At 40.9% G+C, this 26849-nt stretch overlaps 1 protein-coding gene across 1 annotated transcript; it reads left to right on the forward strand.

Annotated features, from left to right (window-relative positions):
• Window positions 1-218: 218 nt before the first annotated feature.
• rps6ka5 (ribosomal protein S6 kinase, polypeptide 5) lies at window positions 219-24102 on the forward strand. Its single transcript, XM_030044333.1, has 17 exons — window positions 219-492; window positions 3907-3978; window positions 4185-4403; window positions 4692-4807; window positions 4989-5090; window positions 5384-5467; window positions 5620-5723; window positions 5822-5972; window positions 6147-6308; window positions 7737-7862; window positions 9400-9533; window positions 11254-11347; window positions 12304-12474; window positions 12765-12956; window positions 15355-15514; window positions 16474-16637; window positions 17264-24102. Exons 1-17 carry the CDS (start codon window positions 423-425, stop codon window positions 17573-17575), a joined length of 2433 nt encoding a protein of 810 aa, XP_029900193.1. The 5' UTR covers window positions 219-422; the 3' UTR covers window positions 17576-24102.
• Window positions 24103-26849: the final 2747 nt, after the last annotated feature.

The following is a 26849-nucleotide window of genomic DNA, read 5'->3' on the forward strand; positions in this document are numbered from 1 at the left end:
AGAGAGGTGGAGGTCTCAGTGTGAATGCCTGACAGATTTTGGAGGTAGGGCCGTACGAGGAGCACTTGAAGGCAGCAGAGGGCTGTAGCTGAGGGCGGGTGTAGCTGTCAGCGACACCAAAAGACCCAATCAGAGGTTAGACTCTCACATAGCAACCCCAATCACAGATGTAGGGGTGCCTGGTTGCGAAGGTAGTGGTAGTGTTGGTGTGCTGGAAGGAGCAAGTGCTTCCTTTGGGCTTGCTTGCTGCTAGGTTTAGCAACAGCTTTGTGCCTATATATTTTTTAAGTTTGGTGCCTAACACATTGGCATTCGCATTACTTGCTAAAACCACCAGTTTTTGCAGGTTGTTACGCACTAACTTGCGAGGTTAACGTAACCGGGGAAGCATCTTTGAACAACAATTGGAATACGAAATTACGATGCCATCCCCGATGGAGGGATCTTCAAGAGAAGGTGACCTGTTTACTGTGAAACACGAGCTAAAAAATGGTAAGTTTATCTACGAGCTATTTATACACTTAATATGCAGTCTATGTTTATCTGTCCACTTATTTTTTTTTTTGGAGGACACGTGTGTCTGGACAAACGCTAGCTGGTTAAGCTAGCTTGGAAGAGGCAACTGTCAGTGTCAATGGGCGTCTGCAGTCATCACTGCTAACGTTACAGTCCAAAAAAGGCAGGGGAAGGCTAACGTTAGCTAACTACCCTCTGTAGTTGGACCTTCCCAACCAAAGCAAGCTTACATTACCTGCACTAAATTATGTTACTGACGTTATCTAAGCTAGTTAATAACATTGATTAACCTAACGTTGGGTAACATAAGCATGGTTGGTAAGGTCTAAACCAGATCACCCGATAGAGATTTTCAGCAAGTTTGTGCCAACGCCAGCGTTATAGTGTCATTACTAAATAAGGTACCACGTTAAAAATTGTAAGTCATGTCTAACAGATTAAGCTCATACGTGTGAATCTGTCAGCGATCACAGCTGTCTTAACCAAAGCCAGCGCAGAGCAAATTGCTGCAGTATCAAGTCAAAGGAGCTAATGTTAGCTTGGTGTCATTTAGTCTAACAGAAGGACTCAGTTGTAATTAATAAAGCCATCGGCAGTAGGTAATGCTGGTTTGTATGAATCAAACAGACAGACAGACTCTTACATCTATTGACCAGCCCTGTCATAGGATTTCCCATCATAAGCTACTCAAAATAAAACTTTGCATCTGATGAGTCCAGTCCTGTTGCGTTGCCTCATGGTTTTGTTACAATAATGTTATTGAGTGATAGACTAATGCACATTACTGATGTGCATCCCCCAGCACCTTAAATCATGACATCAACCAACAGCAGGGAAAACATGCACGCCTAACCATCAAAGTTGACCATATTCACAAAACCCACTATTGACTCAGGGTTGCAGTGACTTTTGCATGGGAGCCTTATTTTAATTTGCATGGGGTAACAGTAAGCATACCCAGCAATTACACAGGTATGTTGAATGAAGTTTGACAGTGCCTCAGCTACAACTGGTTTATGATGAGGTACTTATTCAGGCAGCAACATGATTAGACTGCACTCCCATGTGCTGCCCTGCCCTAAATATGTAGTTAGTCTAGTTGTCATCGCTTCTCGCTTTTTGTATAGAATTTCACACAGCATCTCAAGCCTCTGCTCTATTACCTTAACCCCGCTTTGGACTTCTCCTAGAGCAATTGACCATGTGGACAAAATGTTGCTAAACATAGTAGAACCCTGCCAGTTGTGATTGTGTCAATGCCTCAGACAATCAAAAGCACAAGTATGCTTCTCCTTACAGTCAACAGTTTGTTAAAATTGAATTCGAATTGGTGGTTGTTGTTTTTTTAATGTCCCATAATTCATAAGCAGTCAAGCTATCATTAATTATTTACCTTAATGTAAATTGTGAGGAAAGCTTTACATTTTGAGGAATAAAAGCCAGTCTATAACATAAGAGGAACATTGGCAGTTCCCTGCTGTAGGTTGAACAAGTTCCTCTTGTCCAGTTATAAGGCATGATCTGGTTGGACACCCCTGTCCGTCTATTAATAAACATCGAAATCAAAGTTGGCCCTGGTAGGGCGAGTCTGACAACGGTGTTATGCAACCTGAACCTCTGACTACAAATTTGGAGGACAGCGTTGATGTGTTGAAATGATATGCACTCGCATTGCCTAATAGTTGCTGCATTTCTTCTCCTGTGTAAAAGGAGAAGCAGCGGAAAAAGATGAAATCAGCTGCCTTAATTGCTCAGTGCTCCGTAGCCTATTTTCAGAGTGTGAGACAGAAGGAATGTGTTCACTACAATGGACATGCATGTTTAGAGTGTGCCATGCTCAGTCAGCTGTACGGGGAGACTGAGATCTAGTATGACATGGGCAGCAACATGGCATGATGCTTGAGGATTCATTGACAGTGTGTGCTAATTCCATGAAGATCACTGATGGGAGATAATGCACTTCTGCTAGTTAATGTAGCCACTTAACTTACAGCTGCATGGAAGACTTGCTCACGTTGTTGCTTATTTGACAGTTAAGTTAGCAAGACGTTTTTGTGTTTGTTTGTTTATCTGTGGAAAGTTTACTGAGCATACATGTGCTTTTTCAGCAAAACTTTGCATTATATTTATATGATTGCACAAATTCACCCCTGGGTGCTGCCCAGAGCAACCACTGTCTTCTGGTAATGGCCACACGTTCAGATTTTCCTAATCCGTCCATGGTTTCAAACTGCTGACCTTACAGTCCAAAACCCTCTTCTCTAACCTTTAGGCTACCATGCCCCCTTTAAGCTTCTGCATGACTTACTCAACATGGCACTTAGTTTCCCCAAAGCAACACGACTGAGTTTCTTTTTGCATCAAAAAGCCAAAATACATTCATTATAAATTGGGTCGCTGTCACAAAAACAACAAGTATAGAGGGCTGTAGGGTGATGCAAGCTTTTGGCAACAGCAGCTGAAAACAGCTGACCAATGTTGAATAATATTATGACATTCAAAAGTATTGAATAGACATGGATAATGCCTTTACTGCCCTTAATTTATTCTGCTTTGGCTGAAAAAGAATAATTTCTTCACTGATGCATCTGATCAGTTTTGTGTCTAGATAGTGTCAGCTTAGTGATAATGTCATTGTAGTAATAGTGAGTGTCCGATCATCTTTCCATCGTTGTTAAAACTGCAGGAGCTTCAAATTTTCAGACTACAACTTGGAGGCCCTGGAAGAGCAGCTGAGGCAAAAGATAATGGGATGAAAAACTAGGGAGTAAATTTCAGAATAAGTCAGTTCATTCGTAGTTTTTTTGTATAATGTACCCCCACAACTATCATTATTTTTCCAGCCTGGTTGCAAGTAAGGTCCGGTTAGCAATCAGTAATGAATAGCTGTGCTGTTTCCTCACTGAGTCCTCTAAGAAGACACCAGTCAAGATTGTTCACAGAGTTGTGGTGTAGTTGTAAACCGCTGTAGCACTCTGACTGTGATGAGTATGCATATTGAATTGTCTGTTTCCTGGTTAAGCCTCAGTTGGCTTTGCAGTATAAAAATAGGCAATGTGGGTCACAATTTTGTTTTTAGGCACCTTTTCAGGTTCTGCTACTCAATGATATTACATCTTTATTTATAACTTTTAACCTATACATAAATACATCACTTATTAAGTAAATAGCCATCAGGCCTATTCATGTTGTCTGCTCACTTAACAAATTTATTATTTTGTTACTTCATCTTCCTTGATTACCCATGTCTTTTTGTTAGTCACGCCAGCTTTGTCTTCTGTTATGTGCTGATTGATTTGAAAGTTTGTCCAAAAATGAAAACCTAGATGATTCGCAGAGCCAAAATTTATCTGATTTTCTTGTACCATCTGATTTCTGCTCTGACTTAAGCCAACCTGACGGGCCATGTAGAGAGAGTGGGCATTGAAAACTTTGAGCTATTAAAGGTGTTGGGCACAGGAGGTGAGTGAAACTGCTGAACTTCAATCTACTTCTATGTAGATCAGAACATAATGCACATGATCATTTGCATGCCAGTGTTTGATGTCTGATACTCGAGTTTCTGGAATTATATGCATATCTTATCAATTACCTCTATTTAAAGCCCTGCTCAGCACTTGAGCTTTGCCCATTTTGCCTCTTCATTTTGATGTTTCCCTCTCTGTCAGCATATGGCAAGGTGTTCCTGGTGCGGAAAGTCAGTGGTCACGATGCAGGGAAGCTGTACGCTATGAAGGTTTTGAAGAAGGCCACCATTGTACAAAAAGCAAAGACTGCTGAACACACACGGACAGAGCGGCAAGTCCTGGAGCACATCCGCCAGTCGCCATTCCTTGTCACACTTCACTATGCCTTCCAGACAGATACCAAGCTGCACCTCATCCTCGGTCAGACTCTCTTATGTGGAAATGCCATTTATGTACTACAGATTGTCGCTTTTGTGTCATCGATTACAGTTAAATTAGTCAAAGAGGTAGTTAATGATTATGTTTTGCCTAGTGAAAGAAATTGATTTTCACCAGCTGAATGGTTGCACATAAGCTGGAGGCTGCCTGAAGTGTTTGACCCTCTCTGTAGTGAAACTAACCATCTTCAGCTATTTTGGGGAAAATTTTGCATGCATGGAACAAACCAGTGAGATTTTGTGATTTCCTCCTCTATGTCTTTCATTCTAGATTATGTAAATGGTGGGGAGCTCTTCACACACTTGGTGCAAAGGGTGCGGTTCAAGGAGCAGGAAGTAGCCCTGTACAGTGGGGAAATTGTGTTGGCACTAGAGCATTTACACAAGGTAACTTCCAGATTCCACTCAGTCAAGGCCTCTTCAGTTTTCCTGACAGTCAGTCGTGCCTGTTCAGAAATAATCTCTTGTGTGTGCTGCAGACATACTTTGCATTTCAATTGCTCTAACCCCCTTTACTGTTTTTTTTTTTTTTTTTTTTTTTTTTTTTTTTTTTTTTTGTCATTTGCAGCTTGGGATTGTCTATCGGGACCTGAAGCTTGAAAATATTCTGTTGGACTCAAATGGCCATGTAGTACTTACAGACTTTGGTCTTAGCAAAGAATTTGATCAGGTATGGCTCAGCAGGATGTGGTGAAGATCTTGGGCTCCTGTAAAATGGTGGAAACCTAATGTCAGAGTTACTCTCAAAAGTTAATATCTCATCTGTTTTTGTAATAGGTTTATAATGAACTTAAAAGATGTGGTTTTTCTTTTTTTAAATCTTGAACAATTAGCCTATTGAATATCTTGTGCACTTTGCATGTAGTTGGCAAAGCAATCTATTAATAGCTTGGGATCATAAGACCAAGATCCTCTATATCTGTATGTTGTACAATAAAAAATGTATGTTTGTGTTTGACAAAGGTTGAGAGGGCGTTCTCTGTCTGTGGTACAATTGAATATATGGCTCCAGAAATTGTGGAGGGAGGAGAGTCTGGACATGACAAGGTAATCTGTAATTGTCTTTTTTTCTGTTCAGCAAAATCAAACAATCCTAAGTCCTCTTTCTGTGGGCCTGACGATGTGGAATGCACTGAATTCTGAAATGCCTCTTAGCCTGTGAAGTGAAATTCATGGATGGGTGCCTTCATGTATTCCAGGCAGTGGACTGGTGGAGCCTCGGCGTACTCATGTATGAGCTTTTGACTGGCGGATCACCCTTCACCGTTGATGGAGATGAGAACTCTCACACAGACATTGCCAAGTAAGGATTCTCCCTCGTCTCCAGCCAGAGTTGTCAGTTAGCCCTCGGTGATAATGATTCTGCAGCGCTCACCATGTCTCTCTTTTCTCACATTGCAGGAGGATTTCAAAGAAGGATCCTCCTTTCCCCAAAGATATGGGTCCACTGGCCAAAGATCTCATCCAGCGACTCCTCATCAAAGATCCAAAGAAGAGACTGGGCTCAGGTCCTAATGGAGCTGAAAATGTGAAGAAACATCCATTTTACCAGGTGGGTCTCATTGCCTTTTTTGTATATTTCACATTGTTTGTAACCACTTATTGCAGTGAGGAATCTTATTATACATCATGTTTTGAGTGTCATTTAAGTCAATTGAGAATTTTTTCTAAATTTTAAGGAAGAATAGGATTGACTGGAATTTTGATTTGTTTCAACCCTCTTTAGAAAATTAACTGGGAGGACTTGGCTGCTAAGAAGGTGCCTGCCCCATTCAAGCCAGTGATTCGAGACGAGCTCGATGTCAGCAACTTTGCAGATGAGTTCACGGAGATGGACCCTACATACTCCCCTGCAGCTCTGCCTCAGAATTGTGACCGCATCTTCCAGGTAGGAGGGAGAGGATTTTAGACAGTTGTGCCATTTTGGTCGAGGCCAGTGTTTTTGTTTTTTAGGAACAGGAGAATTGTTTTGTGCTACATGTAGGTCATCACAAAGGGCAACGTTTATATTTTCGGCACTTGTGCATTTGCATCCGTTTATACTGCTGTGTATCTGGGCTTTGGTTACAGGCAGTGTAAAATGTTGACTCGAGTGAAAAACTACATTAGACATTACCCACTTTTGGTCTGTGACTATATTTGACATACTCCACAGCAATTGAAGTAATCAAGTGAAGTTTTGAATGTCCTCAAAAGGTTGCTGTAAGTCAACACGAGTCTGTCTGTGTGCATTGGTATTCAAACTGACTGAAGGGGCTTTTATGGAAGGCTTGTAATTGCTGCCATATGCAGCTTTTATTGAGGTAACAGATGTGAATGACTATTTTTGATGTAGCTTTGAACCATAATATGTCCCACAACTCTGTGCCAGCTGATGGCTGTCTGATGTATTGCATGAAGTTTCAACTCTGATTGCCTTCTGGATCCTTGAGCTTGGCAGATCAATAGATCCATTAACAGGCTTCTCTCGTGGAATAAAAGGTTACACTTTGAGAGAATCACCATGTCTGTCTCGGTTACGCCTTCAACCTTTGATTGCCAACTTCATCTTGGCTTTTTTCCCTCTCAGCTGCCATTCACACAGTCTGAAATTTTGTGGTCTTTATAATTTGCAAGCCTAGCAATCTTAGAGATAACGACAGCAATCCCAACTTTAAACCGTGCACTCGCCCCCTGCAGTGCCTCACAAAACAAAATTAAAATTGCATTAAGAGTGCCAAGATGTAATTTCACAGCAGAGCAATCAAATATTCAAGCCCGGCAATTTAGGGCATCTCATGCATTCGACATCCATCCTTCCGTCCATCCATGGCTGTTACTACATACCACACAGCTGTGTGTGTGTGTGTGTGTGTGTGTGTGTGTGTGTCAGTGTCAGTGAAAGAGAGAGATAGGGATTAATGCCAGCTTGAATCTCTGGGCTCCCCACAGCTGGAATCAGGCAGACAGCACTCCACAAATGACAGGCCTAACAACAGAACAGCTGGACAGCCAATGTCACTCCCTAGTTAACAGAATTAAGCCCATAGAGTATTGGGCTGGCAGGACTTTTTCATGCATTAGTTAGACACAAACATAAGAAGCAAGAAATGTATAGCCTAACTTTTAAAGGCTTTGCAGTGAATGGAAGTGTCCTCAGCAAACCATGGATTTTTACAGGATGGCCAACTGGATGTTTGTCTTTTCTGAGGCTGTAAATCGCAATATTGCCTTTCAACTTGGCATTTCTATCCGTGTTGCTGCATGCATAGCCCAGCCCGCATTTTATGTCTTAGCAAAATGTAAACAACTAAAGTTCCTGTGTGTCTGTGCACAGGGCTACTCCTTCATGGCCCCCTCCATCCTGTTCAAGAGGAATGTGGTGATGGATGACCCCGTCCAGCTGTGTGGGGGCTCTGAGAGGCCAGGCTCTGCTGCAGTGGCCCGCAGCGCCATGATGAAGGTAAGATGGATGGGCTTGGATCCCTCTGCACAAACACACTTACACTAATGGCTGCCATCACAGACAGATGAGCTTTTTTTCTTCCACTCCATTCCACAACAACTTTTTTCCCCTTTCATACTGCACTTAGATTCAGTTTGGATGCGACTATTTCTTTTTATTATTTTTGTTCATGAATGCACTTATTGTTTGTGTATCTGTACGACATAATGCTCTTCAAAAAGGGACGAGGGAGAAGTACATTGCCTTTAGTGTACTCACTGACCCAGTTTCTAGCACTCTCTTCAGCATCCTCTGGTTTGGAGATATATTGTTGATTTAACCTATATGGAGCTGAGCTGTTTTGCAAAGCCTCAGTTCAGTTATCAAGGGCTCAAAGCCAATGATGTGTTATTTTGGGCGCATAGTAACTGCAATAAATCGTTAAAAAAAAGAAACTAAGTAATGTCAAAGCAAAAACAGGCTCTTTTCTAAAGTCTTCTTGACCACATTTTAATCAATCAGCAAAGTGTGGAAGATTAAAGTGAGTGTCCGTGAAAAAGGAACATGTTTTTTGGCTCGTCTGCAAATTTGGTCAAAGTGTGCTCACATCCTTTTTGTCTGCAAGTTCTTGTTATGCACTTTTACAGAACGGCTCGGTTAAGCCCAGCAATCAGGCAAAGATGTGCTCCAACCATGCTGAGAACTCCCATAAAGCCTTAGCTAGCTGTGCTGTACTGGTTGCGATGCTGCCTGTTGTTTCTCTCGTAACCAAGAAGCTAGTCGGCCATCTTTCTCATTTTCTTGTTCTGTTTTGTTCTGAACTCAGATCTGTCCCTAAAGAGTGAAACACGTCACTCCTGCTCCATGCATGGGCACTATCAAGCTTCAGAGTAATGTGGTGAAAATTTTGTTTTTACAAATCATTAACTGTGCACTAGCTATTTAATTAAAGGCACTAAGTAGTGTATTATATTGAAATTTTAACTCAAAACATTAATATTCACCCCATAGCTGTGTTTCATCACACAACTCCCATAATTATCGCTGTATCCAAATTAATTTCAGTAACATCGCTGAACATGAAAATGCACTGGGTTCTACAATGATTTGTTTTCATGGACTGCTTTTATGCAGTGTATAACAATAAACTGTATATTGTATGTTGTATAAGTATTGCTTCTCCATAAGCATATAATATACTAAAATCTGTGTTTTCCAGTGTTTCAAATGCCGAAGTTTGCCGGCAAGGCATACTGCTGACATCACTGTAGGAAGCTGATAATACTAGGCAGCCCCTTAGCTGAGAAAGCATTCAAATGAAGCGCTAATTAACAAGATTTATGTGTTGTCACCATGAATGTGCTGCGGGACTGTACAAAATCTGAACTTGTATATTGTTATCAGTGCATACTGCACTGGAGAAAAGCATTGTGCATGCATTAATGAACGTTGTATTAAAGCCATAATGGTCTTAAAGATGTTCTTTTCTGTGATTATGGGTACTTCATTAATGCTTTTTATTGTTTTCACGCTTCATTTTTGTTCCCCTCTACAGGACTCACCATTCTATATGAGTTATGAGATGGACCTGAAAGACAGTGCTCTGGGAGAGGGTAGCTTCTCCATCTGTAGACAGTGCACACACAAGAAGACTGGACAGAAATACGCAGTCAAGATTGTCAGCAAGAGGTACCAGCTCACAGTGTGCCTGCTCTGATGTGTTTCTCTGCCTAGATGCTGTTTGCACCGTTATTTTTAATAGTGCAGCTGGATCAAAAATATTAAATCTGTGCGCTCGGGATGTTTCTCTGTGAGAGGTGTAAAGCAGTGGTATCAAATGATTTAAGATATTGTGCACCCACGCACTGTCTTCAAATTATATGTATTAAAAAGCAACATTTCTGTCTATGTGAGCTTCATCACACAACAGGTTGCCTTTTTAAATCAGCTTAACATAATTTATTAGCAAGTGAAGACTGTGCGTATGCTTATCTTTTCATATCCAACCATTTTACAGGATAAATCATTCAGGCAGTTATTTTTTCTCATTGGCAAAAAGTGGAGTATGGTCAGTAGTCCAATGAAACTCAACTAAGTAAAGATAGAAATGTGAATCTGACTCTCCAAAACGGTTTTAGATTACAGCTGAACTGACATAATTGCTTCATTTATTTGTGCATTTCTTAATTGCCTGTTAAGTCAATTACACATTCTTGGTGAGGTCAGAATCATTCACTGTCAAATAAATGTAAGTACAGCTCTGCTCACAAACCAAGCTGTTTCTCCTGACAGCCACAGACTGAGTTGTTATCACACTTCGTGACTGCAGCAGAGTTTAAATGTTAAACACCTCCTGACAGGAGCCGACACTTTCCCACTGACACGTTGTGACAGGGACCAAACATCGTGGCTCTAAGTAGAGCAAGCCTCATTGGGGAAACTGTGACACAAACACATGTTCCTGCGATACTGAGATCCCAAGAGGTGCCCTCTGAAGGCAAATCACACTTTGCTCACAGCTCCACAGTGCAGTCCATTTTCCAGCCATTTCCTGATTATAGAAGTGGTGTGTGTGTGTGTATCAGGGTGAGAGGTTAATGGGTGCTCTGGGCAGAAATGGTGTTGAAAGTTCATAAAACGCCTGTATAATTAAAAATGAGTGAATGCAGCTACTCTCCCCTGTGGGCCACTGGAGGTGATATGTCCCTGTGTGTTGCCTCCCTCCGTTGGCGTCCTGTAATTTGATTTATTTTATGTATTTGTTTATATTTTTCGTGTGTGCGTGTGTGGAGCACTTTGTTGCTGTGTGTTTTTTAAAAGGCCTACATAAATAAAGCTTTACTTACCTACTTACTGTATATGGGAGCCCATGGCTGGTGGTTCTTCCCAGGGTGTTGTGGGTGAGAAAAGTGGAGTGGCTTTTGATCATGCAGCCTGAAGCACCAGAAAATGCTGGCACCACGCAGCCAGCTGTAGAAGAAAATGCTGACCCCATACAAAGCACTTCATCAACAACAAATAAAAACAGCCAGTATTAAAAACTCAGTAGTCAAAGGATAGAAGATGGACTGCTTAGGGACAGAGAGGCAGGAGACACAGCTTTTTTTTTTTTTTTTTTTTTGTAAGGATTGCTATAGGCTTCCAGCAGTAAAGTTGAAAGAAATCTTCATAGTAGTGTTATTATTATTTAGTGTTTATATGCTGAAATGCAGTGCAAGCATACTGTTGCTTTGTTAATAAAATTGCCCCTAAGAATCTGCTCAAAGAGACAAAAATTTATCTCTGAAAAACAGTCAGTATCTTACCCCTGTCTGTATATGTGTGAGTGTACAAGGACAAATCAGGGAATAGTTTCAGCTATAGTTTGTGTGTGTGTGTCATTTTGTGGCCTCTTGCTTGTTTGCTGTAGGATGGAGGCGCAGACGCAGAAGGAAATAGCAGCCCTGAAGCTCTGCGATGGCCACCCTAACATCGTGAAGTTGCATGAAATTTACCATGACCAGGTAAGGCGAAATGCAGCGCTTACATTTGGAACCATAAATTCTATTTTGCATCGCTCGCTGCAGAGCCTGTGGAGACTGCAGCCTTATTAAGTCCTGGAACTGGAACAAAGCAGATTAATGGGGATGCTCAAAGCCCTCAAGGTCTTTTTCTATCTCTCCATGTATTGTCCCATAAACATCTCTCCATGCTCTCAATATTTCACACCAAATCTATTTTCAAGCTGCAGCTGCACCAACACCCATTTTGTAACACTATATAGAAACAACCTAGATTTGCCTGCATCTCAAACCTAGCCCCACACTTGACCCAAATTAAGTGTGCATATGTTACAAATATAGTGTACCGTGGTTATTGGGAAGGCGTGTCTGTGTGGCTGACAGTGCACAGGTTCATTAGCCCAGGCTCTTCAAGCCGAGGAGCACCACTTTAGCGCTGATGAGCTCGGTGGGGTTATTACTGTACCTTAGAGGCCTGTGACCCAGATCAAAGCAATGCTGTCTCGCCTCACCCCAGCTCTGCCTTTGTTCCCCACCTCTAGCACTAATGAGAAACCCTACTCTGCCGCCCAGACACATTATAGCCTTCCCACTATGTTTGGCCCCCCTTCACTATACTCAGTTCATTTACAGTTTGATCTCACCATCGTGGCATTGAACATGAGTTGTTTTTGTTGTATTTGTCATGCAAGAGAGAAAAGTCTGTTCACCAGTTCACTTGACATCATTGAAGTGTTTTCAACATTTAGTGTAAGCTGTCAGAACAAGACATATGATACCTACATTAGTCAACATGAAACAATAAATTAACTGTGTATTTAGTTGCAAAGCATTGGAATGTTTGCTATGGAAGTAAATGTAATATTTCAGTCCTTGTCAAAGAAGAAAGGCCGGAGAGAGGTGTAAAGGAGGTTGGTGAGAAGTGTAAACACACTCTGCGTGTTTGTGTTCCACTTCAGCTCCACACGTACCTGGTGTTGGAGCTGCTCGGTGGAGGGGAGTTGCTGGAAAGGATCCGCAGGAAGCAACATTTCAGCGAGACGGAGGCCAGCCGCATCATGCGCAGACTCGTGTCGGCTGTCAGTCACATGCACGATGTTGGGGTGGTGCACAGGGACCTCAAACCGGAGGTACTGAACCCCTATGTACTCGAGGTTCTTCTTTTGTTCTTAGCATAGTTTTTCCTTTTCCAATGAATGCAAAATCATAAACTTTTGAAGTCAAATTGCTGTTTTGCTCAAGTCTACATCCGTCAGTGTCATTTTGACCCTGCTAACCTTTCTTCAAGAGATAGTAGTTGTTTGACCCCTTACAAATGGTCAGTCGTACTTTTTTTCTGACAAGTCCAGGTTAGCGTGCACTTGAGGAGACCAGTTATAGAGAGAGAAAGTGATGATTGCTGTCTTGAATTGCTTTGTAGAATCTGCTCTTCACAGACGAGAGCGAGAACTCCGAGATAAAGATCATAGACTTTGGCTTTGCTCGCCTCAAACCACCAGACAATCAGCTCCTGAAAACTCCCTGCTTCACACTGCAATACGCAGCACCTGAGATACTCAAATATGATGGCTACGACGAGTCCTGTGATCTGTGGAGTCTGGGGGTCATTCTGGTGAGTGGATGTGGGATGACTGTGCCGGGCTAATGTTGAAACAAAATAGTTGCACTGCTGTGGAATGATTAATTTTCTGATGTGAAAATAGAAAAAGTCCAGCATTTCTAAGTCGAATACCGAGTAAACCAAATTATCAAACAAATCAAACAAAATGATGAGTATGACAGCAGAACAGGAAATTTTCTGTCCAGTAGTCACAGTGGCTTACGCATGAAAAAAATTACTAACCCCTATGTTTTAGTTACTAGCAACTGCAGAAATGTTCCTATGTGTGGCCTATTATTATTATTGGCTATTCATATATTACATTTTTGGCTTGTATAAATCACTGTCAGTGCATTCGCTCTGTCAGTCCCCAGTCTAAAAAAAAATAAAAAATAAAAAACAAAAAATAGCAAAGTGCATATAGAGCCTCAAGACACAGAGATATAACATGTTAAGCTTCTCAGGCAGCCACACTGGTAGTTTAGCTTATTTGATAGGACAGCTGACTGTCATGCAGGCAAAACAGGATTTGAATCCCAGGGTTGGCACAACACTCAAATGGAGTTTGGCTTTTATTTGACATGATCGGTTTAAAAAAATAGCATTTTAACACCAAGACACTAAGAAAAAACTTACACCCCGCTCCAAAATCAATCTTTTGGTTTTTGCTAATGTTTGTTGATGATGCAAATAATAGGCCTAAATGACAGATCATTTGTGACCGCACAAACTAATGTAATATAGGCCTTCTCTTAGCTACCACAATAAAATAGCCTGCACCAGTCTGGTTGCAGGGTATCACAAATTACGTGTTTGTTTATCCTACATCGTATATATATTTTTTTCATGAAGCACTGGAGAGTTCTGAGCTTCTGTTTGTTTTCCATAATATTATTGACTCAGGCATTTTTACTTTGGAATGCAGACACACAGTGTTAACATTTTGATTTTATCCACTCTATGGATTTGACTTTACGCCCTAGGCCATTCTGATTAAGCGGTCTACTATTTTGGTATTATCGATTGTAATTTTTTTGGTTCTTAGTTCTAGTGTGAATTGCTTTGTGAGTGTTCTTGCACATGTACCCAGACAGGTGGTACGTGTGTGCACATGTATATTGTTGCTGAATCTCCAGTTTTGGTGGTTTTCATGTTTCAACTTGATTAGAGTATTTGCCTGCTTTTTGATGAGTTCAGACAGTTCTGCAACCCCTGGAACTATGACACCTTTGCAAAACTAAATATATGAGCTAAAAAACTGAAAAGTTGACATCATAGATATAGATGTTTTCATTGGACAGCAACAATAGGTTCTGTTCAATCTGTTTCGCATGATATCATCCCCCTTTCTTGTTCAGTGCTACAGTTGTCGGTGTCTTGTGGTGAGCTGACACAGTTTAATATTCACTACAAAATGAAGAGCAACCAGCCCTGCTCTCAGAGCTGGTTAAGGCTGTGCTCATATGAGACATTGCTTCCCGGCAGCGGAAATGTCATCCTAATTCAATGGCTTTCTGCATAGAGGAGCAAAATTAAAATGAGAGGTAGAGAAGAGAAGGAGAGGGCACACAGGGGAGCGGAGAGTGAGTTTTTTTTTTTTTTTTTTTTTTAATTTCTTCCCCCCCCCCACTTGGGCAGTCATGCAGGCAGAGCTGAGGCTCTCTTTGCAAGTACTGCTTTTCACCATCGCCCCCTGGGGGGGATAGAAGAGTAGTGCGCCTTGTGGAGCTCTGATGAAATGGCTCCTGACAGGCTGCGTGCACAGTGCCCTAGAAGCATAGCGAGCTGTGAGTGAGCGAGAGAGAGAGTGAGAGAGATAGAGAGGAGGGGGAGTGGTGGGGGGCATTACAGATTCTCCACTGCCAAAAGGCTGCTCCCTCCGCTGTGATTTTAATGAGAAATTCTAGGGCAGACGTAATCGGGCCAAGGTGAGAGTATTGTATTCAGTCAGCTAAGCACAGTCTCAGTTTTTGTCTGTCTAGTATTGCTCCAACTACAGTCAACAACATGCGACACAGCCACGGAAATACATGGCCCATCGTGATCGGTCAACAGCTCTAATCAAGCATGCCATTATTTTAACAGGAGATAGATTAAACATTAAGCCCTAGTCACTTTGCTTTCACTAGTTCATCTTGATAATGTGTAATATTAACAAATAGGACATGTAGGAATGTTTTTCCCACCTAGCATGTTTAATTTTTGTGATATAAACTGCAATATAATATCCACTGAGTGTACAAATTTTTAGAAGCCAGTACTCTTCTCATGCACACTGAGATCAATTCAAGTGAAACTTCTTGATTTTAGTCATTACAGTCTATTTCTCCTCACTAGTATCTGAGCCCAGCAGCTTATGTGTGTTCCAATTATTGTGACAGCAGATTGAGTGGTTTTCCTCTTGTTGCAGTACACCATGCTGTCCGGCCAGGTACCTTTCCAGTGTCAGGAGAAGAGCCTGACCCACACCAGTGCTGAGGAGATCATGAAAAAAATCAAACAGGGGGACTTTTCTTTTGAAGGCGAGGCCTGGAGGAATGTATCTCAGCAGGCCAAGGACCTTATACAAGGTGAGGACTCCTCCCAGTCCAAGTCTAGGACTCAGTAACCTAATTTTACATATGGGTATCAAAGTTAAAAATGTTTAACAGATCAGATATAAGATCTTTTTTTATATTTAGACCTCAATGAAAAAAAACAAAACATTTTGTAGTCATTTGTTACTGAATGTAAAGATTATGCTTTGAGAGCCCGGAGTGTCAAGTGTTTGGCTGAAATGCCATTTTTCCAAAGCTTAACTTAAAGTACCATACCAGTGATTTTGTTCATTTGTCCCATTTACCACAGTTTATCCACATTTTACATTTAAACAAACCATTTTGCAAATCATGCAGGATTACTAAAGGTTTCACATCATAAAATCAAAATCTTTCAGTGTTCAGGTTTTAATGTCTGGTTGAAACACCCACCTTACATTGTTTGCTACTGCAGCTAACCAAGTTGTTATCATTCACAAATCATTGAACTGAAAATTCACAAACATTTCTCTGAGGACTATTATCCAGCAGAGCGACTGTTTGACTCTGCTCCATTTGAAGTCCTCAAAACACAACAGTGCTGTTACTTTTAGGAAAACTAATGTGGACAACTTTATTATGGTGTGAAGAAAGTTTGAAGTCTCTGAAAGTTCGTTTTAGTGGAATGAATGGAAACCAATGACTAGATAAAAAGGTAGTAAAAATACAACTGAAATGACTATCAGAAACATTAAGCTAATACATTTTGCAGATATTATGCTAAACATGCAAAGTCACTGGTATGGTCCTCTTTAAAAGGACAGTAAAGACATCAAGGCAAGTTAAAGGTTGTGTGCTGGGACTCACACACATCACAGAGTAAGATCCTAGTACCTCACAGTGGTTGAATTACCTGATTTGGAAACGATGTCCTCTTTGTACTTTACTTTTGGCTCACCTTGTCATTCGCGCATTAGGAGCACTAAAGTTAATTATTTGTCTTGTTCCTGTAGAGCTCCTGACGGTGGATCCAAACAAGAGGATTAAAATGTGCGGCCTGCGTTACAATGCCTGGCTGCAGGACGACAGCCAGCTGTCCTCCAACCCGCTCATGACCCCGGACATCCTGGGCTCCTCTACTGCCTCCGTCCACACTTACGTCAAAGCTACCTTCAATGTAAGAAATTACTGGCAGCGATTTTAATTTGTAGGTCAGGCTTTCCCTATTGACTATGGCTTTTTAGTATGAACTTAGACTTTTCTTGAACAAATCCCTCTCAAGCTGCTACCAGACTCCTGCTGTTCATGGACTTAGAAAAAGCTGCTCTGAAAATCATGCTAATTAACTGGAGAGATTAAGTTAAAAGTGATGAAGCATTGCTTTATCTGGAATATTTTGCCACACATCAGTATGAATTTAATGCACAATTTTCAAGTGTTTTAAATGTTGCTCATAGGTATTTTTGGTATATTTGGTATACCATCACCTGCCCAAAGAGGTTGGGAAGCCCTTGTATTGTTTTGCACAGTGTGTAAAATACCCTGGATGGTTCTAAAATCTTAAAATGGTTGCAAATTGTGCATGTGAGGTGGAAAAAGAAAAAAGTCTTTTAAAAAATCTTATTACAAATTGTGTGGATTATAGTAAAAGTGAACCTGAGTTAATACTGACAGTATAGATAGTTTTCATCTATTAAGAACTGGATTCTCCACTATTTAGACAAGATTGAAAACGGAATATAATGAGGAGCTTCTCTAGTGATTTTTTTAATAGCTGGTTTGCTAATTTGTTTTCTGTCCCAGGCATTTAACAAATGTAAGCGGGAAGGCTTCCGCCTGCAGACAGTGGACAAGGCACCGCTGGCCAAGAGGAGGAAAATGAAAAAGACCAGTACCAGCACAGAGACCCGCAGCAGTTCCAGTGAGAGTACCCATTCCTCGTCGTCCTCCTCCCAGTCTCAGGAGAAGACACCTCCAGAGGGTGACGCCAACCCCCAGCCCTCCAGCAGCACTCCTCTCACCACCCCGGTCAACACACCTGTGGCTCTGGGAACGGACTCTGAGCACGCCCACCAGCCTGCGCCTCCAGCCTTTCACTTCTCAGAGGGAAAGTGAGAGAGAGAAAAACAGAGGAAGACAGATTCGTGAACTGACGGATGGACTGAACCAGTGTAGAGACAGCTCGCTCTTTTTCTCTCTGTCCCTGGCAGCTGTCTGCCTCTGGTTCAGTCAAATGCATGGGCAACCGCATGCCTCCAAACCAAGCATGCAGCAGGAGCAGCAACCACCACCTCAGTCAGTCAGTCAATCAATCAGTCATCACTAGCAATAGCCTTTCTGTCACTCTCTTTCTCTCACTTTCACACATGGACAGTATTAATCAGGGACTGGACCAGGAAGAAGTTGTCATTGGTGTCCAAAAGAAAGGGCTGCCCTCCTGCCCCAGGTCCAGACAGACAATGGAGAAATATCCTCAACCTCATCCTAAAATTGCAGTTCACTCTTTGTCCGGTCCATTTAACTGTCTCCTCTTTGTCCATGCCTCCAGAGGCCTAAAGGGAAAGTCGCAGTGTTTACACCACGGATGCTTTATATTTTTGTCAAAGGGAGAAAAGAAAACTCGAAGTGCTGCAGCGTGACATGGGTCCACTTCTCTTCATGAGAAGTCTCTGCAAGATGGAGCAGGGTATTTATATGTGAATTTACAGACTGAAATTTATTTATGATAAGCTATATTGGTAACTTATTTATGGTTCAGACTGATCTGAGATGAATTAATGGATACAGTATGAGTCTTTAAAAAAATAGATATTTTATGTATGTGTATATGTTAAGACATTTTCCCTTTGAACTAAAAAGACTGTTTCTGTGTAGTCAGATGGTTATTCATACCTCTTCCTAATCATCATAGACACCAATGCTTCAAGTAGCTTTTTGAAAGTTATGTAGACACTGTCATATGTCCAAAGATCATAAGCAAGGGAAGAAAATAACACAAGCCAGTAACCAAATGGTGGTAAATTCTGGCAATGGCTTGTTGGATAAAAACAAAACAAAACATCAGTTGGAAGTTTTTTATGCATTTATTTATTTATTTATTATCATTATTAATATTTTTTCTTATTCAAAACTTTCTTTATTGGGGTTTTGTTACAAAACACCAGACTTATATATACTGCATAATACAGGTTCCTTATTTAGGTTTGTGAAATTGTCTGGGTGGCTGGTGAATTTGGGTATAGACCAGCAGTGTCCAGTGGTCGAAAAAAGTGGATTTCATGCTCTGTTCATAGGAATTGAAGAAGCAAATGTGCAAACATCTATTTGTAGGGTCGACTGATGGCAGATGTAGAGAAAGTTCAGCCAAATTAGTGTTCTAATCACTGTAAAGGGAATTCTTATACTGAAGAGTTACGAGCCCCAGGAGGAAAGCTATACTTAGCTAGCTTGGTTATGGGTTGTTTTGCTTTTGATTGAGGAGTTTTTCTGCTGTGTGAGCATAGCCGACCTATCACATGGTGTGACCCTCAAGCCAATATTTATCCCAGCAGTGGAATTGCCCTGGCAGTAGTTAGTGTCCTGTGGTGTAGGACTTAACAGTCAGTGTGTCAACATGGCTACAAGCAATTGGATTGGGTGGAACATCCTAATGGAAAATTCAGATCAGCTTAGTGGAGATCTGGCAGACCCAAGGTGATGGGGACAAGAAGTTTGAAGTTGAGTGTGATGAGATCCAAGATGCCAAAGCCCAGCTTAAAGTGGATTTCTCTTCAGATAGAACAACAGCAAGATACAATTATTTATAGAAACAAAGGAAAGGGTTATGTGCCAAAAATGGTATTGAATCGGGTAATGCTTTGGATTTAGGCTGTTAAATTAATAACACCAGGATGTTTTAAAGATAATGTAGATGGTCAATGCTCCCAGCAACAGGCAACAAAGTGAAAAAATGTACTCCTTTGTTGACTGGCAACAAGATGTTGTTGTGTGATTAAAGTAGCAACACAGACAAAACCCCTTGGGCACTGTTGCTCAACAGATTTGCCCAAAAAGTTGCCCTTTACATCACTGCCTTAAGTCTTGACTTGTACAAAAAAAAATTTACTGTTTGTGAGAACATCAAGTTCCTGACGAGGACCTCAAACTATCTCCTTTTTACTTTGGCTCAGTCCCTTACTTTCTTCACTATGTTGTACTGCATGACTGAAATGGTGATCTTTGCACTGTGTGACAGCTCTTACTTCCAGTGAGGTTAGTTTTAGGTCCTTAGTGCATGACGTGAACTGAAACATCAACCTCTACTTTTATTTGTTCCTCAGACTTTTTTCAGAGTTTTACTTGATTTTATGTGAGTCCGTTTACTTGCACATTCAGTATTCTGATTTAATTTGAGACACTGAAGTATTCTGTTTGAGGTTTGGTGAATGTTAACACCAAAAATTCTTTTACAATAGCCTGAATATTCTTTATATTCTCTATGCTCATAAGCTGGTATCGACCAGGATAAGTGTTTATTGTTTTTGTTTTTGTTTTTTTTGTTTTTTTTTTGTCTCCATCTTAGTAGTTGATATATTCAGTAAATGTGCACAGGGGTATTTGTTAGTGGCATGTGAAGATGCCTATAAACAATTTCCCCTAAATAAGAGTTTCATCAGGATACAAATTGTCAGTTGGAATACTGTGTGCATTTAAACACACTCCTCATCTTCTTCCATTTTAATGCACTCTGAATCAGAACCAAAGCATTAAAAACAATTCATGGTAGCTGCTCTAAGCTGCATGAGATTTTTCCTTTCATGCAAATATGCAAAGAAATGCTTCTTTTGTCGCAGTTTTGTTTGTTTTGTCCCCCTGGTGAAATATGTTAGATGTTTGTTGTTGAGATCATTTTGTAGCAGTACATGGTATGCTTGTTAGAGCAAAAAGATGCTTCATTACAGGACTTAACATCCACATTCAACACATTTCCATGCTTAAAACTATGCATCTCTTTTCCCTGCTGTATTGCTTTGCCATTTAAAAAAAGGCTACATCCAGTGGGTCCAAGCAAAGTGCTTGAAATGGCATCACACTTTTACCCACACAGTATCAACTGCAGTAGAAATAAAAAAGTAGAATCCATTGCCTGTATTAAAAGCTGGAAACCTTGGAGCTAAACACTACAAAGCTCTTGCCTAACTTAGTTCGCATGAGTTCCCCGTTGCTGCCTCATTAAGCCTCTTTTCTTTTGTTTGGGTGTATTAATAGCTCAAGTGGAGGAAGGGGAAGTGGAGTGTCCTATATTGAACTCCCCTCTGGGAGACAGGCTCTATTAGCTGATGGGCTGCAGCGGTGTTTGTTCCAAAGAAAATACTCCACTCACTGCCTCCGTGGGACCCAGCTCACTTTCTGTTTGGGGAAAAGAACAATGTATTACATGTTACAGGAAAGGGGTGTTTTAGTGCCAGAGTCTCTTGAGGCTGAACCAGCCCCCCACCCCCTTTGATGAACCGCTTGTTCAGTGTGCCACTAAGTAGAAAAGGGAGAGGGACCAGTTTTGATGCGAGGTTGTGTGTCTCCGATGCCATTTTTGTTTGCCCCATGGAATTTGAATGGAAGTTTCTTTTCCATTCATTTACATTCTTCAGTGATTCTCCTCGTCCATAGCTTAAGGATGCGTTGCTGGATGTGTTCCACCTGATGAACAACTGATTGTTTAACTGCAGATCAGTATCACAGTAAAGCAGTGTTTCTGCAACCCCATATATCCTTTTTTTTTGTCATTTTAGATGATGAAATAAGTGTGAATTTCAGGGCTGATGGGGTTGCATATGTTCCTGTATGGCATCATGGATGCACTTAAACAAACAGTGAACCCACTATCTACATGAAAAGATATTTTCCTCCTTAATTATCCCTAGTGCATTCTGTCCATCCATATTTCTGTGTGATTGGGTGAGGTTTACAGTCTGCCACAATCGCCACCATCTCTCTACATGTAAAAAAAAACAACAAAAAACTCAACAGCAACAGCTCTTTCTAAAAACAACACCGGCAAACTATATCTATCCACCCTGAATTTATACTCCTTGGGGGTGGATAGATACAGTATGCCAGTGTTCTTCATTAGGAAATAGTTCAGAAAAAAACTCTTTGTGCCCGGGGGTTGTGGGTTATGCTGTGTATCCATGTCATTGTTTTTGGAAAGCACTGTCCCTACTGAATTTCTGACATGTAAAATTTTCACAGCTTGAGCTCCACAAATGAATACAGCCCCACTAATCAGGTGCAGGGCAACAGGGAAGAAGATCGTAATAGACTGGAAATCTTGCCAAATCACACAGAAACAGAAACTATCAGTGTGGATAGATTGCACTAGTGTGAAAGGGAAATTGTTTTTTAGGACAACTGTTCTTTTAGAGGCAGTTTGTAAATGAAACGGTGGGTTCATAGCAGAAGCAATGTCAGACTCCAGCTTTGAGAGCCTTGCTATTGTTGTAGCTGCTGTGTAATGAGGGGTAAAGCGTCTCAGAGTGTCTTCTACTGAGGTGCGATCATCTAGTAGCCGTCCTCTGCCTTCTGGCCAGATGCTCCTGCTTCTGGTCAGCAGAGTGAGGAGTTGATTTGGAGCTGTCCGCGGTGCTGAAGTATCCAAAGCTCCAGTGGTGCTGAAAGAACAGCTGGCCTTCCTCAGCGGACAGTAACAGCTATCGCTTGATGCTGGGGGAATTCCCTTTTTGTTTGACCACCAGGGAGGTCAGCTAAAGAACCGCACCCCTGTCTTGCTCAAGGACACTTCAGCAGGGTGGATGCTTGCCAACAATGGCGTCAGTCAGTTACAGATTCACTACACCCACTTCACCGCCCTGCTACCCTGTAATGATAGTGACAGTGACGGAGACTTGGGTTTGATTTATTGCAGGCCTTTGGGGAAGCGATGCCAAACTGCCATCATTGCATATGTCACCATCATCATCATCATCATCATCATCATCATCATCATCATTATGCATGGTTAATGCTTTGCTGCTCAGTTATCAGTGCTTTTCAAATGCCATTGATCCCTGCCTTCACACGTCATCACTGAACCTTGTCTAAAAGTACTGTAGCAGTGAATCCCTTTGAGATTGGTCAATATTAAACTTTCAAAACATGCAATCAAGCTTTAAGGGCAACATTTTGCACTTGTATGTTATTTTAAACATGTAGTTGGTTTATCATACAAAACCAAAAAAAAAGTCCATTTGAATTTGCAAGGGTCAGATGTTCAACTTAATCATCTGTCTGTCTGTCTGGATGGCTGTTGTCAAACATTTGTAAGACAATATTGTAATTAACCTCAACACCGAAGAGTACTTTTACTTATTGCAAGGATACACCATGTGCATACCTGCTTTTTAGAGGGCACTGTGAACATCATCATTCAGGTCTTCAGGCACACCAATGATAGCATACAGAAAAGGGATCACATTTAAAAGCGCACATATATTTTTGTTTTGCCTCAATAAACGCTTTACCTGCTGGCTGAATATATCTGTATGTTAAATAATCTGAAATGATTCATGTTCAGTCTTGTCTTTTGATAGACCCTTGGCTTAACCCCATCTGTGACAGGCATTTACACCTTTACTGACAGTACTATGTGATACCAGTATTTGAGTTGTGTATGTATGAGTTGCCGCTAGGACAATAAATGTGCAAATTTGTGTTCATTTAATGATCTTGAGTAATAAAATGATTTTGATTAGGTACAAGCATTTTCATATCTACAGTGGAGATTTTGATTTGAAAGGCATTTCACCAGACAGCAATGTTAGCATTATAAAGCATCATTTATATCCTATTTTTCATCCACCTTAAAAACATTTTTTGTATGTGCTGTTGTTGTTCAGCAGGCAGCCTCTAGAGGGCAGTATTTGATAAAATACTACAGGAGAGTAACCCCAAACCTCTCCTGGGTAGCAGATCAGCTTGTGGTCACTGTGCAGCATTAACTCTATTCAGCATTTGTGGTTCATCCCTAGATAAGTTGAATAGGAAAATGTGTGGAAAAAACTTCAAAATTATATAGTCATTTTTTCATTTTATCTAGCAGGGCTAGAGGTTTATGTGTATAGTGTTAAGTTCACACTGGAATTGTCTTAGTTGGTCGATAAATGCATATTTAAAACCAAATTAAGATTATTTGTGTCTTATAAAGTGAACTGTAAATATCGTACTGTAAATGTCCAGCGGTATTTTTATGGTATGTCTTACAAAAAAAAAAAAGTCATGTGTGCAGTAAGTTTGACAGAGGGACTAAAGAAATGTTAGTCTCTGAAAGAAAGCAATTCATATGATGAATCTACATTTGTCTGTTTCTTATGTATTTTGTATTGTCAGGATTATATTAAAAATACCAGTGTGAGATGGGGTGATTTTTTTTTGGTGCGGAGAAGAGTTGAATCAACTCTGCCGATATGGACTACAAGGGACTGATTGATCATTTGTAAAGTATTGATATTTGAGCATTGTTTGTGTTTGCAGATTTTGCCTGTTCAGTGTTTAATATATCTGTGAAGAAATGTTTATTTAAGACGTTAAGGGCTTTAGGGTTTTTGAATCCTTCATCAAGAATATCATGTTTGTTTGTCACATGTTCAAATAAAATGTTTAAGTTCACTGAATTACCATCCACTCCATTTACAGCGATGTAAGGACGCAGATGTTTGTCTTATGCCTCTACAGTATTATGGTATTTGGTTATTTCTGCAGCTGTTCCTTACTTGAAGTTACATGCATCAACAGGAGAAGGCGCTCTTTGGCTGCCTCTCAATTAGCCGGGCTGATCGCGCCTTTCAAATTTCTGGGTCCCTGTGAAACTGTGTTGTGTGAACATTTGAAAATGAGCTTGAGGCATACACCGTGCTCATAACAGGTAGTTAAAAAAAAAAAAAAAAAATCAGACAATACTCTCACTTATTTGCTTTCAGGGCCTTTGAGCAATATTTAAGGTGGCTGATGAGGTCACCAGAGAGGCCCTGTAATCAACACAGAGCAAAACTGACACCAAAAAACATCAGAGGCCATTTGCGTGCACAGAAAAATACTGTGTCTGCACATTTAGGAGGGGGTGGCAAAATCAGTTAGACATCCAAAATGTTACCCCACTCTTTCAACAGATCTTTTATGTAAAGGTATAATTAATATTCATGTGCATGTCTATAAAAGATGCAGCCTTAAAGTCAAGACATTAATTCACAGATAATTCAATGAGTAAATTATTCAGAAATTTGCCCCACTTTTTTTGAAGGGGTTGCCAAATTGCCTCACAAGCAAAAACTGCCCACTGTCTCTCAGCATTCATTTTTATGTATATGACGTATTCCCATTTGTATTATTATTATTATTATTATTATTATTATTACTATTATTATATTTTTCTGTCTACCTAATGTCCCTACCCTACAATACAAGGTTAGGGTCATGGTATGTTTTGATAAGATGGATTCTAGAGGTTAGAATCAGGTGAAATCTGCTTCACAACATTAAAAAAAAAAAAAAAAATACACTTGTGCACAAAGTGGTATATTTGTTTTTCTCATGCAAGGCTTTCAAGTTTGCTGATTTCACCCCACTTGCCACTCTATTCAACAATACAGATGGTGCATTTTCAGTGCACTTTCACTTGACTAATTTCGTCATGGATGTCAATATGGATGCTGGACACGAGGAACTCATTAAACAGTGCGTTGTGTGTGTGTGTGTGTGTGTGTGTGTGTGTGTGTGTGTGTGTGTGTGTGTGTGTGTGTGTGTGACATCCCTTTTCTTTGAAACCTCGGGGACTGCAGTACAATGCTATCCATTACTGAAGCATGCGTTCTGTGCTGTGGTCAAGTATTCAGATGGAGAGTCCACCCTAGAAAGAAGCTATCAGCTAATACATCAAGAGAGACAAAAATAGACCCTGAAAGAGAAACATAATTTAAAACCCCATTCCACAACCTGAGAGGAAATCTGGATAACACAATATGAAACACTGATCAGTTTTTGCCCAGACATAATTTAAGAAATATTTGTTATTGGGCAAAATTTTTTCTGATTTATACATTTTGTAGCTGCATGCATATTTGTGGACTTTATTTTTGGAGTGGAGTATACACACAGATTGAAGGTTTTTCATTTTTATTATTTTTAATAAGAGTAAAATGTCACATCGGGCAACCTTTTTCAAGCAAAAGTAAGAATGATTCACGATGTGATCCTTTTTTTTACCGTGATATATAGTATTTGGTTCTGCCCCTTTTTGAATTGCTCTGTAAACTATTTTTCCCAAAGATTCTCTGCATCAATGCTACTTTGATCAATAAAACTAATTCATTGTTGAAAGTACTTGAGTCATCATGACACTTAAGTAGAAGTACTTAATGAGTCAGAGAGGAAGTCTTGGAAAATCGCCTCCACCAAAAAAAATTTCACAATCAGAAACAGTTAATTCAATTAACAACTTCAGCTAAATCCACAACTTACAAAGTCCCACTAGTATCTGTCTATCTATCTATCTATCTATCTATCTATCTATCTATCTATACAGCATTATATACGTATGTTGATGAGTGTGGTGTGACATTGTTTTGCTGTTTGTGACTGTGAGGCAGTTTCACGGCGGGGCAGGGCTGAGTTTGAGAGATGAATAGAAAATGTGACAAGGCATGATTGAGAGTTTGAGCTCTGAGGTGGGGTCTGAGGTGTGTGTGTGTGTGTGTGTGTGTGTGTGTGTGTGTGTCTAAATGCATGTGTGTTGCAGAGGGCGGAGTCTAGCCTGGACTGTAGATGGGTGAAGTGCCTCCGATTCTTGGGACTGGAACGCATTTCCTTTTGTTGCCCTCCAATTTTTGACTGGCTTGCCCCAGCACATGAGGATGATGGGGCTGTTTCTATTATCCAGCTTCCCAGACCCCCACCTCACCCTGCCTCCCCCAACCCCGGACCCCCTCTAACACCCCCCTCCCTGGGCCTGTTCCCAAAGCGATTGGCATTCCTGGGGGCCACCAGTGAAGCAGCTTTAGAGGGAAGGCCGCTGGCTCCTGGGTGGCCTCTTGTGCACAGGCACCAGGGGGAGGAGACAATGTCTTATTAATTGACTGGGCGTCTTGGGCAGAGTGCAGGAATTTGCAGAAGGGGGAGCTGGAAAGTGGGGATGTGGGACGAGCTGAGAGGGAAAGAGAGGTGGTTACGGGGTGTGTATGTGTGTGTGGGAGTGTGTGTATGTGTGTGGGACAAGGAGGTGGATTCCCAGTCCACCAGTGGAGATTGATTGGCCTCTATCTCAAATTTATTTCTGTTTGATTTACATTGCTGCTGGGAAGGAAAGTCCAGGGATGTTGCAGGTGTAAATAGATGTGCACTTAAAGCAAAAGTGTGTATTGTT

Source organism: Myripristis murdjan, chromosome 22 (genome assembly GCF_902150065.1).
Source record: "Myripristis murdjan chromosome 22, fMyrMur1.1, whole genome shotgun sequence".
NCBI classification, from domain to species: Eukaryota; Metazoa; Chordata; class Actinopteri; order Holocentriformes; family Holocentridae; genus Myripristis; species Myripristis murdjan.

Excerpts from the sequence above, each read along its gene's own strand:
- rps6ka5 (XM_030044333.1), top strand. The coding sequence starts at position 423 with ATGCCATCCCCGATGGAGGGATCTTCAAGAGAAGGTGACCTGTTTACT. Across the intron at positions 4,404-4,691 it reads CAAGCTGCACCTCATCCTCG|ATTATGTAAATGGTGGGGAG; the intron begins GTCAGACTCTCT and ends CTTTCATTCTAG. Across the intron at positions 7,863-9,399 it reads CCCGCAGCGCCATGATGAAG|GACTCACCATTCTATATGAG; the intron begins GTAAGATGGATG and ends TCCCCTCTACAG.